The sequence below is a fragment of the Odontesthes bonariensis genome, chromosome 24 (assembly GCF_027942865.1).
Source record: "Odontesthes bonariensis isolate fOdoBon6 chromosome 24, fOdoBon6.hap1, whole genome shotgun sequence".
Classification (NCBI taxonomy): domain Eukaryota; kingdom Metazoa; phylum Chordata; class Actinopteri; order Atheriniformes; family Atherinopsidae; genus Odontesthes; species Odontesthes bonariensis.
Genome location: NC_134529.1, coordinates 10,552,667 through 10,571,244, shown reverse-complemented (window position 1 = coordinate 10,571,244; position 18,578 = coordinate 10,552,667). Strand labels below are relative to the sequence as shown.

Here is an 18,578-nt window from a genome sequence, read left to right as displayed (position 1 = left end):
TGCATCAACTATGGCAGCTCTTTGTGTGGGCTCACAGCGGCTGTGCCTTATCTGCAGGGCCCAGCTGGAGAATGAGAAGAAGAAGAGGGAGGCCATTGAGAGAGAGAAGGAGCAGATGGAGCGGGAAAAGCAGGATCTGATGATGAGGCTCTACCAGTTTGAGGAGAAGACCAAGAAGGCAGAGAGAGGTGGGAGTGCTCGTCAATCACTAACTGTAACCTTGAGGTTACAAAGTGTGCTTGTGGGGAAAAATATTTGGCATATCTATGTGCGGTTACGCTAGCAGATGGTGTCAATGGAATGCTAACAGGTTATTCTGAATACGCCGGTTCCTTTTTTTTTTAATAAATGATATAGAAGACAAATAGAAATGCAAATAGTTTAGATGATATAAAAATTCCACATTTTTAGATTTGACTCCACAAAAGTGTTACCTGTTTCTTATCCTGTGAGCAGTCGGAGAGTAGAATAGATGTGTGTTCAGATTCAGATTGTTCTAAGAAAGCGGGCTGCTTATTTTTCCATGTAGTTGCATATGATAAACTGGAACTGTGCAATCAGATCATTTCGTGACTCCAGGACTTCCTCTTTAGTTTTCTGATCATTGATTACCTCGTAGTTATTTATAGTTTGTTTTAATACTTTGGTTACCAGCTGATGTGCTTTAATAGTACAATACATGTAACATAAGTTCATTTTTTTCTGTTAAGACAGAGAATTTTTTATTCAAGCCACAATTTCACTTCTTATTACAGGGGCCAGATACTTTAAGCTTAACATGGGATCACGATAAAAACTAGGAACGTACTTGCACCTTCTTTTTTGCAACATTCCTAAAACAGTGTGTGAGGGTGATTATCTCTCATAAACCTAAATCATTTTGGGCACAAAAACCTCTCCTATCTTTACTCATGAATAGAAATAGACACTTACTCAATGACACATTTGAACATTAAAGTGCTGTTGGCACCACACGTTGTTTTAAACTGCACACTCATCAAGTTCTGGAAAAATGGAAAATATGCATTATTTAAATATGTTTGGTCAGGTTTTTATACCAACACACGCCGTTTATGCATCCAACCACCTGTTCCTTTGTAATAATCATGCCAGTTCTGCATATTTGCCATTTTAACAGGTTATAACTGACAGACTGATGCCATTTGATTCATACGTCCCAATCTGATTAGCTTTGTCATCATTTAATACCTTCCTAATTCTGCTGCATATTGATTGTCGTAAATATTTCAAAAGAGAGGCCTATTAAGAATTGAAGGGTTCCATCCACTAAATGACTACATGGCTTTAAATTAGAAACTATTACAGGAAAATGTTATAGTCATAAATGTCCTATTTTCATACAAGCCTGCTTCAGATAAAGACCTACTCACTTCTACAAATTAAAGCCACAGTCACTGTTTCTGAACAGTTTGCCAAAAACAAATCTGGAGAGGACCAAAACTAACAATGACTAACTATTTCATAAAGAAGCTGTTAACGTTCACAAACAGTGAGTCACACTGAACACTAGCTTGTATTTGTATTTTGACTCAATCTCACATTCTCTGTGCTGCTGTGAACACTCCTTGTGTGTTAAACCACACCTGAAAATGCCCCCCCCCCTTAAGAAATATCTTTCTAAGTTATATTGAAAGGTTGTCAGGAAACCGGTCAGTTTTTATCTTTGGTGATAATGAAAAAAAATATCAAATAGTTCATGAAAAAGGAGAAAACTACAAGGTTTAAGAGCAGGGAACTGTAATATTACATAGAATAGCTGGGGAACTCCATCTGTTTTCCCTATTTGCTGGGAGTTTGAATAAGATTTTTTCTGCCTCCCTTCTGTATTTTAGATTTGCAGGACCAGCTCCAGAGGGCCATGATGCTGGACCAGGAGAGGAGGAGGGCCGAGGAGGAGGCAACTCGTCTGGAAGCTGAGCGTCAGGCTGCCCTGCTGGCTAAAGAGGAGCTGGCTCGCCAGGCTGAGAGCCAGAAGAAGACTCAGGAGCAGCTGGTCAGTATTTTAATGGCACTGTTTTGTAATATGACGCAAGTTTTTTTAAATTTTTATTCCGAAATTAACTACTATAACAAGAGATGGAAATTACAGATTTGTTGACAATACTTTAGAACTTGGCACCTTTTTCGGAAGGTAATTTACCTTTTCTACAAGTTTCCAGTTGTTATTTCACAAGGGTCCACACAGGGCACCTGTAGAGTTGCGTATTGATCAGTGCCTGGCTACTGCGGCTCCAAACAAAACCACTTTTGTAGCATTCAGCTGGACCACGCCCTATTTACTTCAGACCAACAGCCCCCTCACCCCGAGCTGCTTGCCTGTGGACCACAGGACCACCCACAGGACTGTGTTTGACTTTAACAGCCCACAAAATACAGCGGCGGTTCCCAAACAGCAGCAGTTTTATGTGAAAGAGACCTGCTACAACGCCCCTTTTACTGAAACCCTATTAAGATGCTTGTGCAATGGATTTAGTCTCCATGTGGCGTTATGTCGGGCCTCTGTGTCGTCATCATGTTTTAAATGTTTGAAAGCATGTAACGTATTAGTGATAGTGCCCCGAGTCCCTCTTGTTGAGCGATAGAACTTTCCAGCCGAGCACCTTTCACATAACAGCTTCACGGCTTGGTGCTCCCTTGTGGGATGAAGTCAACTTGCACATGCTGAACTGCTAAAGGAGGTGCAGTGTGCGATGCTGAGCTCTGTTAGTTCAGTGCTGTGAAAAACAAGCTAATCACATTGTTCTGGTGGTCTGAAGGAATGTGCCACGACACCTGCAGGGGCTACACGGTCAGACATCTCACAGAGCCAGCTTCATCTCTCATGCTGACGTGTCATCGTGGTTTACCAAATCTGGTTGTAGCTTTGGTTTTTCCGTCATATGTAGTTCAACAGCTGCGATGTGTAGTCACAGTGGATACCAATCTTTCTCTGCCCAATTTTATGCCACTATAACAACATAAGCAGAGTGAGGATTTGATAAGTTGGAGCAAATGTTTCAAATGTAGGGACAATTTTTGGTTGCATTTTAGGCTTTCTGAAGAAAAACTGCACAGGGGCTTGGTGAAAAAATAATGTGGAGATATGACTTTTCTGTTAGTTTCCCCCAGCTGCTTGTGTCCAGAGCCAAGATGTTTCCATCCATTTTGTTCCCACTGAGTAGAGAGTGGCTGCCTAGAGGAAAGCGTTTTTGCTTGTGTGGTTGCACTGAGCCCTAAAAGTTGAAAATCTCTGAATTGAAGGAACTGGTGTCATCACAGTTCTTAATTTCAGGAAACCAATCATATGCTCAGAAACTGCCACCCTCGGTAACCAAGAGAACTGAAGATAATAATATTGATATTCGTTGTACTGCTGTCTCCTACGAATGGTGTCATACAGCAACCTCTTCCTGTGCTGTGACTGTCAGACTGAGTTGTGACGGGCTCATCCGTTGACAATACGAGGGAAAGCTTCCTCTATGTGGTGCTCATGGTGAAAAAATATGTTTAGAAAATAGTAGGGTGACAAACAGATAATGCAGGGGGTAGAGCTAATTTATCATGAACACTTTATGTGGAAATTAAGGGTTGAGATATTGTTGTCATAGAAACAAACAAACAAAGCCATGTCAGAGAGCTTTTTTAAATTGATCACTGGCAGGTTTAGTGCTTTTCTTTTCTGTGCTTTGTGGATAATAACCCTTCCAAGACAGTTATGATGATAGTGTGGACATGATCATGACGTTCGTAAATGAGATTTAGTGGTTAGTTGTGACAGGCCTGGTTATGAAACGTTCAACTACAAATGATTTTATATTTTGAAAGTAAAGCATTAAGAGGTCCAGTTCTCTGTGAACTAATAGTGAAGCAACAAATTCTCATTTTATGATGAATACTGTATATTTTTCAGGTTACTCCTTCCTTCAGATCTTAGAAATAACTTCCGATTGACAAAAACGGATTGTCAGAAATGTCTTTGATACGTACACAAATGGAAAATAAAGGAAAGAATTTGATTAATTTTCATTCAGTCGAGGTAGTTGTTAAACTTTCATATATTGTAAGAAAATAGTGGCTGTTTGTACCATTTAAAATTGCTTGTCTTTAGTTTTATAGTTACATTAAGACTTTCCAGCATTCACATGTTGAAACTGATACTTTGACTTTTTTTGGCAAATCATTTCATACTTTCCATTAAGTTTCAGAAAGGATTCTTCCAGTATATCAAAATTTCTCATGGCTGAGTTTGTGTTCTTGAGGACATAAAAGTAAATGTGAAAATAGATAAATATTGTCATTACTGCCACATTTGTGACTGTAAATCTGCCTCAAACATGATACTAACAGCACAGAGACCAAAAGGAATCACTCATTTTGTTCTTGATCTGTGACCTAAAACGTTCATAAATGACATCCAAAATGAAGTTTTGTTATGTTTTTCTTTGTCTGTTTTCATGACTATATTAAATGTGTTGTTTTGTATCAGTCTGCAGAGCTGGCGGAGCACACAGCGAAGATTTCGCTGCTCGAGGAGGCCAAGAAGCGCAAGGAGGTGGAGGCCGACACATGGCAGCTCAAAGTGAGAGCTTTAATTGTTGTGTATTGTTTTCCCTCACTCATTAAAGCATGTAAGTTCAATCTGTCTCAGGAATGGAATTGGACTTGGTTATACTTCGTGTTACGAATGTCTTACTGGCCAAAGCTGTCCGATACACAATGTTTTGCATTTGTTTTCCGTGATGGTGCTGTACAGTAAGTCGAATCCCATAAATTTAGGAAACTGAGTGACCCTCTCTGTTGTCACCAGGCCCAAGAAGCCCAGGATGATCTGATAAAGACCAAGGAGGAACTGCACATGGTGATGACAGTGCCCCCGCCACCTCCACCTCCTCCCATGTACGACCACCTGGATGACAACAGCGACAGCGAGGAGAACGCCAGCACGCACAGCGCTGACCTGCAGATGGATGGCATCAACGACCACCGCAACGAAGAGGACCGTCTGACGGAGGCTGAGAAGAACGAACGTGTCCAGAAACAGCTGAAGGTGAGGACTGTGTGAGCCAGGCTCAAATGCAGACTATATGTCACATCTGGACATCGGCTCGCAGAAAGCTGTCGGATTTAACTGTAAGCTTTCATCCTAAAATCATGTGTATGAACACAGAATCCTGTGGTTGGCATTTTGCTTTTCCACCACAAATGAGTTTAACGAGGGCCTTCTCTTTAGATAATCTTGGTTTGGTTGTTTATTCCACACCAGAGTACAACCGACAGCTTACGCACTTTTCCTACTAAACTGAATCTGTTTGATTAAACCGAGATGAACAGCTTTCTCCCTGTGATGCTGCTACACACCTTGTTAAAAACTTCTGCATTTTCAATATTAAAGCAGGCCCATGGAGATATAAAAAGAGACAGATTTGTTTTTGAACTTTTTCCAAGTTATTGACTTGGACATTTTTTACTTTTTTTCAAATCAAAGGTTCAAAATTCAGTTTCCGGATGCCTCTGTATGACGCATGCTCTATACTTCTTTATATATTTTGCAGCTCCGATTGTCTGTAGGGCCGTTCAGTTCCATCCAAATCCTCTTTTAAAAACTAATAAAAGAACCGAGAAGTTTCAGATTCTCATTATAGTTGCGTAAATGCTGGTTTTATGTGCTCCTTGTGTTCGATTTTTGCTACTCATGCCTTCAGAAATTTCCACAATGATGTTAAAAGAATGAAAAGTTCTCAATCAGTACAGAAGACAAGAAGATGGTGTTTTCACACAAAGGCCAGAACATTTCAGTGTCATGATGACATCACTGCGGTCTATTTTCGTGATACAACTGTGTCAGTGGGACATTGTGGGTTTTGTTGTCTGATCTTCCCTCGCTTCTTCTTTTCACCCCCTCAGGCTCTGACCTCAGAGCTGGCTCATGCTCGTGATGAATCCAAGAACACCCAGAATGACATCCTTCACAGTGAGAACGTGCGGGCCGGCCGAGACAAATACAAGACCCTGCGACAGATCCGGTCGGGCAACACCAAGCAGAGGATCGACGAGTTTGAAGCCTTATAAGAAGCCTTTGGTGCTCAGCCATGTGCCTTCTCTGAATGGTCACCACATCTTGTTTCTCTGCTGATGCAAACACGCTCTCACCCAAAGACATATTTAACACACGCTGGCTGCAGACTAAAGCACAGAGATGAACTCCTGCCGTGAGTTTGTCTGGCAGGAGGCAGGTCTTTGCAAAACCTTAGTGCCAAAGCTGCCTCTCACTCTCTCTGTTCTTTTTTTTTTATTTTTTACCTAGAATATGTAATCAAAGCCTTCTTTTCCATGTCATTTTTCGTAAAGGAAAGGGCAGTTTGTTGTTTATAGCGACCACTCAGAAAGGGGAAGACAGTATACGCAGGAAAATCCATTATTTTTGAACACTTCCATTTATGTTTAATATTACTATAAAGTAGGTTAAAAATCATGTCTAGTTTAATATTTATACTGTATATGGGACATAAAAAGGGTATTTCATCTTGGTTTGTATATTTTATCTACTAATGATAAAGCATTTATGTTTCAAAGGTTTTAAATATTGACCACAAAATAAGTCTTGTGTTCCATATGTATTCATTTAGATCACTTAATTAAAGAGATTTAATTGTAAATTATTATTATTTTTTACTGTAGGAGAAATCCAGCTGCATGCTATTAAAATCAGTTGAGGAGATTGCTAACTGTCTCCCGGTACTTTTGATCAGCATTTTTGCCATGCAGTCCACGGCAGACCAAGGAACATCTTGATCTTCAGAGCACTGTGTTGACTGGGATACTTGGGTTTTAATGTATTTAACCTGTCCGTTCTGTGGCATGTCGCTGTAGAGTGAGAGACGAGCACGTGTTGTGTGCTTTCACCCTCCTAAGTGGCCTTTCTCTCTGACTGTTCCTCTGCAGGGGTCAGCCCAAGGTGTATAATAACAGAAATGGATGGAACCCTGGAAACCTTTAGTTTTTTTTAATGTTAGACCTCAGCCGAGGTTAGAAAACCTGGGTTGAAGTCAGAGATTTAAAGTTGGTCAAAAGAGACTGATCCGAGCAACACCAATCTCATTCCTCTCTGTGGACTCTGAGTGACACTGTAATGGAAACGCACGGCTATGCTGGCCTTTGTATATGAACCGGATTTCTTAATTAGGTGTTCAATGTACTGGCAATAAAAAAACCTGATTTCACATCGGCATGTATTTACTTTGTTCAGTTATTGAAAAGTAGTGGATCCCCTTTGTGATTTGAAAGGTAAACTGTATTCGAAATGCCGGTTTACTGTACAGTTTTTGACACGACTTACTTACAGTACTTTTTATTCAAGTTTATGACTATGGCGTGCAGACAGAAAAGCAAATGCAAAAGTTGAGTGATCTATTTGAATTTTTTTTCCTACAAACCATTGCATGCACCTTTTACACAGTTTGAGACCACGATACAGCATCTATTTCTCCATTTCTTTTTATTTTCATTCATTCACTATTTTCTTTTTGCTTTCACTTGTTCTTTATAACTCCCCAGTACCCAGTTAACATTGGATAAAGATCATGGTTTTGGCAGAAACACATTCTTTCCCAACACTACTGTTGCAGCATGACATTTGGTTGATTGCCGAGATGATGCATCAACAATAACATGAATGGTATGAACCAGCAGGTACCTACAGGCCCATATGGATGTGAAGATTCTTCAATGGTAACATCTGCAGAATAGTCACATGATAACATCATCTGCATAAGCTGGCTGCATGTATCTTTGTAATGTTTTGTCCTTTGTGATGTAGTCTGTGATGTATTTAAAATCAAAGTTGAAACCAAACTCCTGTCAGGATAAATTTCAACTGAGCATGAAGGGGAGGCACCGATGAACAGCTGAAAAATACGAGCAAACTTTATAAATATAATTTTTTTGGGGAAAAAGGAAAACAATTGTCACGTGATATTGATCTGTATCCATTTGTTTACTGTCAAGTCATTGATAATGACTGTCTAAAAAAAAAAAAAAAAGTGTGTGAGGCCTTGTTTATTCTAAATTTGCGGAGTCAGGTTGCTTCATTGGAACTAAAATGGACACCAGAAGTTTAAAAGACCATTTAATGGTTTGATTTAGAATCTGTTCAGGGATGGGGTAAAGGTGAAGGTGTTGTTCAGTGTAAGAGAAAATACTGTCAGACCCCATAAAGATAAAAAAAAAACAAGGATGTGTGTGAAAGAACTATATCTCGAAATTGCTTAAAAATCATATATATACAGTGTCACAAAGAAAAGTTAAAGTATCCTGACAGTAAACTGCTCAAAGCACTGCTGCAACCTCAGGGAGTTACTGTAAACAGAGAAATAAATAGTTCAATTCATGAAAATACAAGTGCCATGCGGAAGATTCATAAATCAATTTAATTAATGGCCAGCTGACAGCTGTAACTGAATAAATACTGCTCACAGAAAATAAAGTGCAGAGTTTTTATATTTAAATAAATAAACTGAGTGTCGTCATGTTCTCCACCTGATGGACCGGTGATGCCACTTGTTGGGCTTCCAGTTGCCATGGTGACTTGTGAGAACACAGAATTCCAGGTCAGTGAAATCAGCGCTCCTTACAAAACAACATGTCGGCGCTGTGAAACCAGAGACTGAGCATGTCTTTCACACGCTGCTTCCTCCGAGACAAGAAAGGCCTCATTGTCCAGGAGGAAACGCTGAAGAGTCGGACAGGCCCCCGTGTCTCACTCCAAAGGAACCGCTTCCTGTGAGAGGTGGGTGTGGCCCCAGATTTCATTTGTCAGAAATGTCAGCCTGTAGTCTTTCTCACTAATGCCATTTGCAGGGATGTTTTGAGTCCATTGACAGAAGAACATCACATTAAGGAGGAAGCTGAATCTGAAAACTGCTCTGAATTCAGCAGAGAGACCTCGAATTGACCGAGCAACACTTCACTTTTACTCTTGACATCTGAAAGCAGGAAGTGATGTAGAATGAAGATTATTTATGCACTTCTACACAACTCCATCTATGAAGCATTCATGGGTGGAGATGATCGCAGTTAAAGAATCCATATTACGATAATTTCAAGTGGTAATAATCTTTGATCTTGATCTTCTTGAGAATGTTCACATACAAAGCACATTGAGTTGCCTGTGGTATGAAATGTGCTATAGATGCCTTGCCTTGCCTTGCCTTCCCAAACATAATTTCCTTTTCATACTGTTCCTTTATTTCAAGTCCTACCTCTTTTTTTTTGGGGTGTCATTTTTTGTGAAAACTCTTTAAAAATAGCACACTAACATCAAAGAAAAATAATTAAATAGTTGGCGAAAACCAGCAAGTGAACTGTGGTTTAGTTATGGCAAGTTAATGTCCAGGAGATTATAGAGACTGAATTTGAAGTATGGGGACACTAAATATCTCAAAATTAAGTTTTCTGACGGCTAGAGGTTCTTAAAATCAACTTCGTTTTGTGTCCAAAAATGGTTTATTTTGGATAAATTTGCTTTAATTCAAGACTAATTCCCCTTTTCTCAGATCTTACAACAGCAATTTATGGCCTGGCCTTGCAACACTAGAAATGTGCCAATGCAAATTAGTCTGGAGGCTCTCAGTTAATTTTAGATTTGCAAGCAACCGGTGCAGAAAATGCCTCTGCTGACAACAGGACAGACCTTTAACTAATCGGAGAAATCATGTGTGTGCTGTAGCACTGATCTGCAAGCCTCAACAATCTTCTTGTTGAAGACGTTTTTACTAACAAATCTGCCTCATCCAAGATAAATGGTTGTTACTGGGCCAAGCAAGCGTGAACTAAGGCCTGATGGAACTATGGCCTTTGATAGACGACAGTTTCAGAAATACTTTAATGGAGATAATTAAGAAGTAGAATAAATACATTTCATGGATATCGTTTATGAATACCTGTTTCACTTGTATTGCAAACAGTTAATTAACTTTAAGTAATGCCTTGCAGAAAGAGTTGTAAATATTATCTTTTTTTGCTAATGAATGCTTCATAAGTGGGGTTATAGTGAAGTGTTGCCAGAGAATGTTTGAAGGAACATCTCTGCTGTTACTTTAGTACATGCAAGACTTTCCCAGGAGAAAATTTGGTCCCATAGATCCCAGTTCAGTGTGACGTCCCGGAGCAGCCGATGAGAGGCCCCGTTTCGCTTTTAGAACTAGGCGCTGCATCGACAAGCTCTCTGCCTGCTGCCATGGTCAGACACCTAAACACAACACACACATAAATAACTATATAAACACACACTAACACTTATTAAACACTTCAAATCATTAATGCATTCATTTCACATACACACCAGAACACACACAGCACACATCGCAGGCCCGCAGGCACAGAGGTGCGCACACAATGAGACTCACAGGGCCACAATGAGAGTATTTACATTCTGACGCGCGCACTCTGACCCATGTTTGCATTAATGGGAAGGTATTTGGCAATGTCGATAAGGAGAGTGAGTCGATCAATGCCATGCGACTAGGCGTGAAAAGAGCGCAGCTCTCCTGGAAGTGTTCAAAAGAGAAGTGCTTCTGACCTCTAGTGCTGAAATCAAAGAACCGAGAGATGAAGCCTGCTGTCATCTGTGTTTTATACCCTTTTAAATGTGGATTTGAACTCAGTTCTAGAAGAATTTACAAAAATGTAATAGTTGCTTATCAAATGTAGCACATTAAGGCCCTTGATAACCACACCATCAAACATTACTTTATATAACAAAATTCACTACAATACTTGAGTTACAACAAGAAAGTTATTCAACTCATGTATTTGATACTAGACATAACATTTCTACTTATTCTGTTTGTTTAAATGAGATCTTTGCCATAAAATAATAACAAGTTGAAAAAAACTCTTAATAAATTTTTTTTTTACTTTTCCTGGCACAGGATCAGAGCATCTCCACCCAAATCAAAACAATGTTAAGTAGCTTTTAGTGAAACATATATTTGCATTTAAATGACTTAATGCTGCTTTTGTTTTGAGATGATTCGGTTAAATACGTAGAAGCTTCACACAAATCTAAACGTTTGCATTCGTATGGTTTATTCTGTTCACAAACAAGATATTTGAGCAAATTTAAGAAAATGTAATCTAATGCAAATGTTGAAATGTTCAATTATCACTGAACTGACATCGAATAATGTGGAACAGACACATATTTAATGGAGCTGAGCTGCTCACCCAGGTTGTTGGAGCTGTACTTGACTCTGGCCTGCAGTTCTCCATTGGTCCCCACAGCGTTTCCACTTGGATTCTCGCCCTGATCCAGGAAGATTCAAAAGAAAATAATTACTCTATCAGCTGTACAAAGCTATTCAAAACTAATAAGGAGACATGTAATAAAAGACATCAGTCTTGAATAAAAATATAATCAAAGTCAGGGTAAAACCAAAAGTAAATACAAGATGTATGTTCATCTGAAGTGGTATAACATGATGAGGTAGATATGTACAGGATGAAAGGATTGGACAACAGACATCGTGTTTCAAGCAGTTCAGGAGCAGTAAATTAAAAACTTTTTTTTCACACTTTCTATATGAGTGAAAACAATATAACCATCAAACGCAGACAAGAATGAAATGTCCTCTTTAAGGTAGAAGGCAACATTTTTTATGCACGAATCTGGACCCGCATTCTCAAAGCTGTACATTCTGTATATTTTAACTGCTCTGTTTTACCTTCGGACACAGCGGGTACCAGTTGAAGCAATGGAGGGCCATGTCCTTCGATCTCCAGGCGTCTAGTGGGATGAGCACCTCACCCAGAAACACTTTCCTTTTCAAGGTCCCTGAATGCCACACCGTGGCCTGCAGTCTCTTTCCAAACAGCAGATGGCGCTCTACGTCATACTGTCAAAAAGCAGAAAAGGAACTTATCCACACAGTGATTAAGTGAAGCGTGATGTAAGAGAAGCTGACCATTATGGTATTTCTTCCTTTTACCTTTAAAACTTCATTAAAAACCGGATCCGTCGTGTTTTTCTTCACTGACGTCTTCAGTTTGCAGCTTTTGTCTGGCAGCACGTAAAGTTTAACATATCTGCACGATGAAATAAATGCAACATATTGAGGTTGTGATGGAGAAAAACACCACATCTAATGCACAGTGGTTTGAAGTTGTCCTTACGGGTGACACTTCCTCTTGCTGTCTCCATATGTGAGATTTCTGCATGCACCAACTGTGATGTCCAGGCAGGACCTGTTGGAGTTGTAGGCCACTGCCAGCTCCAGCTCCCCAGCCACAGAGATGCTCTCGAAGAGGCTGCAGTCTGTGCTGATGCTGCTGCAGCTGCCCTGAGAAAGAAAATGACAGGCTGTAGCTTATCATGTTCTGTCTCAGAGGAAAGAAAGATGCAGTTCGAGGGAATGTAATTCTATTTCGGCGGGGGATGAGGCTGAAATGATCACAATCTATAATTTGATATTTCAAACACAGGATGGGGTGTTTCTTTCTTTTTTCTTTTTAAATTATCATCAGCTTTGACTCACTCTCTTTCCTCCAGATTGCTCAGAACTGAAGGAGGTTTCCTCTTCGGCTCCGGTGGATGAGCCCTCATGGTCGCTGTCTTTGTTTTTCTTGAACAGGTTTGGAAGACTTGGAACTTTAAAGAGCTGTACAAGAAAGATAGATTGTTTCCTCTTTAACACATTAACTCACTGATATCAAATAGAGTTAGATTATTCAGATGGTGTTCGATTGGTTTGATTAATAATGCCAGTTACATTTCCATTTTTTTTTAGGTCCTGGCACTTGTCTTTTTTGACTTTTTCAGTTTTTGATATTCCTTCTCATCACCTACAGGGGCTGCCATGTCTTTTACAAACTCAGGTCCATTTTATTGATTTTTCACTGTTGTGAAAATCTAAATTCTCAGATCAAATTGTATGCTTTGTAACAAGGCTTTGAAGTTTACAACTACTGCTCCTGTGGTGGTGATACCTCTAAGACTGCAGAGTTTGGTGACTGAAGTTGATGCAATGACCACAAGAAAGTCTTTCAGCAGAGAAAGCTGAGACTGACTTACGGTGCTGGACTTGCTGATGTCGGTTTCAGACAGGCTCTTTTGTGTGCAGAAGTTGAAACACGATCTTTTTCGGCCATTGTCGACTCTCAGCAGGTCTTCTCGCACGTCATTCTGAGAATTTGACATTTCTGCAATGGCACAAATTTGGACAAAAATTTTGAAAAATGTACAAAGAGCTGTGGACTTGTTCTGTTAACTGCTGCTTGCGTCATATCTGCTGATGCAGCAGGTGACATAAGTGGGTTTTTTTCTACATTGTATTATTTCTGGCTAATTTCCGTTGTGGTCACAGTGCAAATACTTAGCTCACTGAACAGAGTAGGTTGTGATGTTATCCACAGGAAGTCATGCTTCGAACCTCGAGGTATACTTTCTCATCAAGATGACACTGGCTGAGGTGTCATATGTATTGAGTGCTAAATTCAAGGAGTGTTGACTATATAACAGACATGATAGCATGAACTTACTTTTAATGTGACTCGTGAAGGAAACCATTAGATTCTCCATTGACTTGGTAAAAGGCTTTGAGTTTTTGAGGTCCTGCAGATGAAAGCAACGATAAATGGTCCTCAATTCATACGTTTTACACTTTCATTGGAAAGTTATGCCAAAATGTATGAGTGATTTACCCCAGATCTGCTCAAAAAATGATAGTCCAAGTGGGGTGGAGGAGTGGGAGGTACAACTGATATATGGCTGCTAAATAGAGCAAAAAGATGTAAAAACATGAATTCATTGAATGAATAAGAGCTGCATCGTCACATAAAGGTTGATCATACCTCAGCACATTGTAGATCTTCAGTACTTTCTCCCCAACCGTCTCAAATCTGTCTGTAAAAACATGGATGTTGCAGTTAGATAACCAGCTTCTTGTATCAATGTTACACGATAAACTGGTGATAATAAATCAGCTTGAATAAGCAGCTTGGATCATCAATGTTTCATGACTCAGTGTTGTTTGACTTGATGATATCAAGGAAGCATCAATAATTGATGATAACAAATTTGTACATGTGCAGTGTGAGTGTGAACAAACCTGTGGTGACTGGAAATTTCTTTAATTTTTCCTCTAAAAACCACTCTCCAGACCTGATCTTCACATCCCTGTAAGGAGGACACACACCGTCATCAGAAATGATACCACAAATAGGTTGTTAGCAAATCGTACTGACGATGAAAAAGGGAAGGCAGTGAGTGTGGTTAATCCAGTTATCTGACGTTATTAGTTTAGGGTTGTTTTCGAGGCAATTTCTCTTATTTCATCTTGAGTTTTATGTTTTTTTTGTTCTTTTTTATTTTTCTGATTTACTGAATGATTGATTCCTGCAATTCCATCAGGAAAGCAAAGTTCTCAGCAGATTCAAGTGATCATCTCTGTTTTCTCTCTAAATTTGGTGAACAAAATGAAAAACCACACTTTAACTGATTTATTTTCTATACTTTTTCTTAATTCCAGAAAGTCAGACTTATTAGTCTTTGTTTGGCTTGGTCCTCTAGTTTTTTTTTCTCTTGCCTCATCTCTCATCTGGCCTTTTGCTTTAGATCCAGAAATTGATCTCAGGACACCATCTTGAAGAATGTCACATTTCTTGTTTGAAAATGAAGGGAAAGTCTTTTCTGCCCCTGTGATGTACAAAAAAGTGTGTCCCATCATTGTTTCTTTGACACATACAGTCAGGCAGCGCTGTGATTTAAGCCCACTGAGTCACACATTCTCTCAGCCGCTGGTTTCATTTCTCTACCTGTATGCATAGCACACTGTGCACTTCCAATCCGCTGCTCCTATGCGGCACTTGCTGCAGATGCGGTGGCTGCAGCCACGGCACACGGCGCCCGAGTTCCAGAACTTTCCGAGCGGCCTCTGGCAGCGGGCGCAGGTCCGCTCGCTGTACTGTCGGGCAAAGCTCTTGGCGCCCTTCCTTCGAAGCTCCTGCAGCTCGTACTTCATCCTCCTGAGGTGAGAGAACATGGAGGGACATGGACATCTTTTACTATAGTCACTGCTGATTCCTCCATCAACATCCCTCCATCAACCTCTGGATATCAGCTATATGAAGCATAACTCAGAAAAAATGCAACACACTAAGGTGTTGGTACAACAAAACTTAAAATGCTTTGTTTTAACCACTATTTAATTGTTTATAGTTAAGAGGGTTGGTACCACTTGTGTGTGCATGTTGAATTTAAAGCTGCTTGGATTTGCGTAGACTTGACTCAGAGGGAAACAGACAGACTGAAAAGCTCACAGACTGAACAATCACACCCTGTTTGAAATGGGTTTTGCTTAGAGAAAGAAAAAAGCACATAGTGATTATTTTGCTCACACAGCCGATTGATGATCACTTATGAGTTACTGACTTCTCCCAGCATCACGAGGAATCAGTTTCATTTCAGATCATATACAAGTTTCCTGAAATGACTCACCTGATTCTGTCTTCTTCAATTATTCGCAGCTGCTTGTCTCTGCGAAGAACCTCCAGGACTGTTTCTCTCTCCAGGACTTGAAGGAAACTTAAATCCATCTTTGAACGACAGTCTTTGATCTCCTGTCAGTGCTCCTCTTCTCTCTGTCTTCCGCTCTGTCTTCTTTTTGTTACTGTCTCCTCCTCCTCTTCTCCTTTTATAACCCTCCCTCTTTTTGGACCCACCCTCAGTCCTCATCTACTGTCTTCTGAAACTGAAAGATTAGATAAAGAGAGATGCTGTTAAGACCCCTCCTTCTCCTTCTGCTGACTGTGATCTCCAATTAGTTTCAATGTCTGCCAGAGCCCCACATATAACACTGACTTCCGCTTGGATGACCATATATTGCTGTATGTCCAAACAGCAGAGGAAATGCCCCTCTTTTATAATCTCTAGTCTGCTTCCTGGCTATGCAGATTGTCAGCTTCACAGTAACTTCAGACCCTCAGCACTGCCGGATCTGATGCAATATTTCAAGCTTCAAATGACAATTTACTTCCCCTCATCTATCTCATGCTGCTAACATCCTCTCAGCCCTCTCCTGTGTCAGTGTCACGACTCGATTTTTTTCCTCCCAGTACTCAACCCATCCCCTGGCAAACCACCGCTGCCTCTCAGCTGCAGGAAGTGCAGTGGTGCTTCACTGATGGCTGCAAAACAAACCAAATGCCAACACTTGCATTATTGATGACTGATGTGCCTGTGGCCTAGTTTCTCTGCTTTATTTTCAAAGGAGTGGATCATGTGTTTTTCACTTCCTTCAAAAGATTGACATGAGAAGATCTCCCATTCGTGTCTGTGAATGTATGAAGCTGCTGCTCTGTGCTTGGAACGGACACTTGTTGCAAGACTTCATGTATATTATTTGAGAGATGTAAAAGTTAAATTCAAGATGTGCTCAGATTAAATGCATTCACTGGTCACCAATCCAGAGGCTGGGGAGTGTGCTTATCTTCTGATTAAACTCAGAAATTCCTGCTTGTCACATGCTTTCTCCAGTCTCTCTCATTTTATTTATTATCTTTGGATGTTCACGATGTAGATTCATAAAGCTTTCAATAAGTGTAAATTATTTTGGCAAATTTCAATTATGTGGAACTTAAAGTCAAAATGATTCTGAATTTACATGCCATACTTTATTAAAGATATATATGAATTCCTTTTTATCATTTTTTTTTACATTTTTATGAAAAAAAAGTAGTTATTGGAGCTTTATTCACCTTTTTAGTTTAGTTGTTTATCTATTGACTTTACAGCAACCAGTCAGTTTGTATGATGCAAACAAGCTTTTTGCTCATCTTCACTGGAATTTTGGACGGCTCTGTTTTGCATCTATGTCCAGGTCCTGTTATCATGGGGTTCAAGTTTGGACTTTGGCTGAGCCACAAACCATTTATTGACCACTTTATGAAGGTCCAGTTCTTACAAAGCTCAGGTCAGGTCTGGAATCATGATTTACTCTTTTTTTTTTTCTTTTTTCCATGGCCTTTACTTTGATGAGGTCATCTTTAAACAACTGCCCAAAACTTTCCATTTCCCTCAATGCGACTGTGGCACAGGAGGTAGGGCAGTCCTCTACCAATCGGAAGGCTAGTACTCCCGAAGCAAGACACTGAACCCCACGTTGCTTGAATGTGTGTGATAGATTAAAAAAAAGCACTGTTTAGCCTGTAACACTGTATACACTAAGACGGGCTGCATGTGTGTGAGTGGGTAAATGTGGTTTGTAGTGTAAAACATCTTTGAGTGGTCAACCAGACTAGAAAAGCAGTCCATTTACCATTCTTGACTGCTGGGATGGTTTTCTTAGTGTTGAATGTGTTTTCTTAAAAACTAATTAGACCACAGAATTGATGATCACAAGCTTTCTTCTTGTCCAGGTGAGCTACTGCACACTTTCTGGGAGCTTTAGTGTCTACATGAGGTGGAAACCTTTTTGGCTGATAAGCTTTTTTTGTGTGATGAGACTTTGGTCTAATTACATTGGTAAGGGATCTTTAGGCTCCACATGATCCTTGGAAAAGATAATTCAAGCAGTCTGAAGAAAAACTCAGCATCCCAGATCCTTCTAACTAGACAATAATATGACACATACAGCCAATTCAAGAAATAGTGGACGAAAAACACTGTGGAGTGGCCAAGTCTGATGGGGAGGAAACCTTCAAACCTTAAAGACATGGAGATAATTGCAGAACAGGAGTAGTTCCATAGCCTCTGCTGAAATCTGATCAGTACCATGAGTGCCTATGACTAGATACTTGTGGCTTGGCTCATTACGGATGAGTAAAACTTTCAAATTGTGGCTCTTTAAAGAACTCATGCATTTTTTGTGATGCTGTGTTTGTATCTTGTGGGAAATAGGAACACAAATCAAATAAATCTAATCTATCTTTGATGTTGATAAATGAGAATCTGATGTTTCTGACAAGATATAAATGCAGCAGTTCTGAATGGACTGGACAGCAGCATGATGGCATATTCCATCTTTACCAATGAGTGCAACTTTCCAACTTCCCAGTCAGAAAAATAAACTGGAGTGACCCCCAAAGAAAGTTGACTAAGACTGAACTCAAAATTCCAACAGGAGTGGCTTCAGCTTAAAGTGGTGATAGTTGCACTTATAAAGGGTTTATTATCATTTCAACCAGTCTGTGTCGCATTTAATTAATCAAAATAAAAACTATATTGCTGGCAAACCCCTACTGTAACAGCGAATATGTTGCTTTGGTGTTATCTGAAAAATACAGCGTAATGTGTTGTTATGAGCTTCTGTCAAAATTCTGATCTCACTCTTGGTATAAAATGCATTTTCTAAAATGCCAAAACTGCTCCTGAAGTTCTCATCCATCTCATGAGTATGAGCGCAGTGCGAGCAGTAAAGAAGGGTCCTGTTCAATAGCTGGATGTCAGCCTGCATTTGTAGATAAGAGCCTAACTTGTTACTAACCAGAGCTGCCAGGAAGCTTGGAGAAAACAATCAGCCTCAGTTGTAATTAGGCCTGATTGCTCAGAGGGGAACACAGCTGTTATCTATCCTTTGCTGACGTGA

The 18,578-nt window shown here is 39.9% G+C and overlaps 2 protein-coding genes across 3 annotated transcripts in view; one reads left to right on the top strand and one right to left on the bottom strand.

The window, feature by feature from the left end:
• The window catches only part of ezrb (ezrin b), a 32,180-nt gene extending 24,960 nt beyond the window's left edge, over positions 1-7,220 (top strand). For both annotated transcript variants that reach the window (XM_075459608.1, XM_075459609.1), the window contains exons 10-14: positions 58-188; positions 1,854-2,014; positions 4,487-4,579; positions 4,808-5,047; positions 5,905-7,220. In XM_075459608.1, the coding sequence (XP_075315723.1) occupies positions 58-188; positions 1,854-2,014; positions 4,487-4,579; positions 4,808-5,047; positions 5,905-6,069 (790 nt within the window). In that variant the 3' untranslated portion in view covers positions 6,070-7,220. The remainder of the gene's footprint in view (positions 1-57; positions 189-1,853; positions 2,015-4,486; positions 4,580-4,807; positions 5,048-5,904) is intronic.
• Positions 7,221-7,396: 176 nt separating this feature from the next.
• Positions 7,397-16,155, bottom strand: sytl3 (synaptotagmin-like 3). Its single transcript, XM_075459610.1, has 13 exons — positions 15,491-16,155; positions 14,809-15,018; positions 14,103-14,170; positions 13,846-13,897; positions 13,696-13,765; positions 13,534-13,606; positions 13,067-13,194; positions 12,531-12,653; positions 12,169-12,335; positions 11,985-12,081; positions 11,721-11,891; positions 11,224-11,302; positions 7,397-10,246 (listed from the first exon to the last, which is right to left on the bottom strand). The coding sequence occupies exons 1-13, from the start codon at positions 15,586-15,588 to the stop codon at positions 10,239-10,241; spliced, it is 1,344 nt and encodes a 447-aa protein (XP_075315725.1). The 5' UTR covers positions 15,589-16,155; the 3' UTR covers positions 7,397-10,238.
• Between the last annotated feature and the right edge of the window lie 2,423 nt (positions 16,156-18,578).

What these genes read in the sequence shown, in the direction of transcription:
- sytl3 (XM_075459610.1), bottom strand. Translation starts at nt 15,588, where the DNA reads ATGGATTTAAGTTTCCTTCAAGTCCTGGAGAGAGAAACAGTCCTGGAG. An exon ending in AAGATCTACAATGTGCTGAG is followed by an intron (nt 13,766 to 13,845) that starts GTATGATCAACC and finishes TGCTCTATTTAG; the next exon opens with CAGCCATATATCAGTTGTAC. An exon ending in ATTTTTTGAGCAGATCTGGG is followed by an intron (nt 13,607 to 13,695) that starts GTAAATCACTCA and finishes TTTCATCTGCAG; the next exon opens with GACCTCAAAAACTCAAAGCC.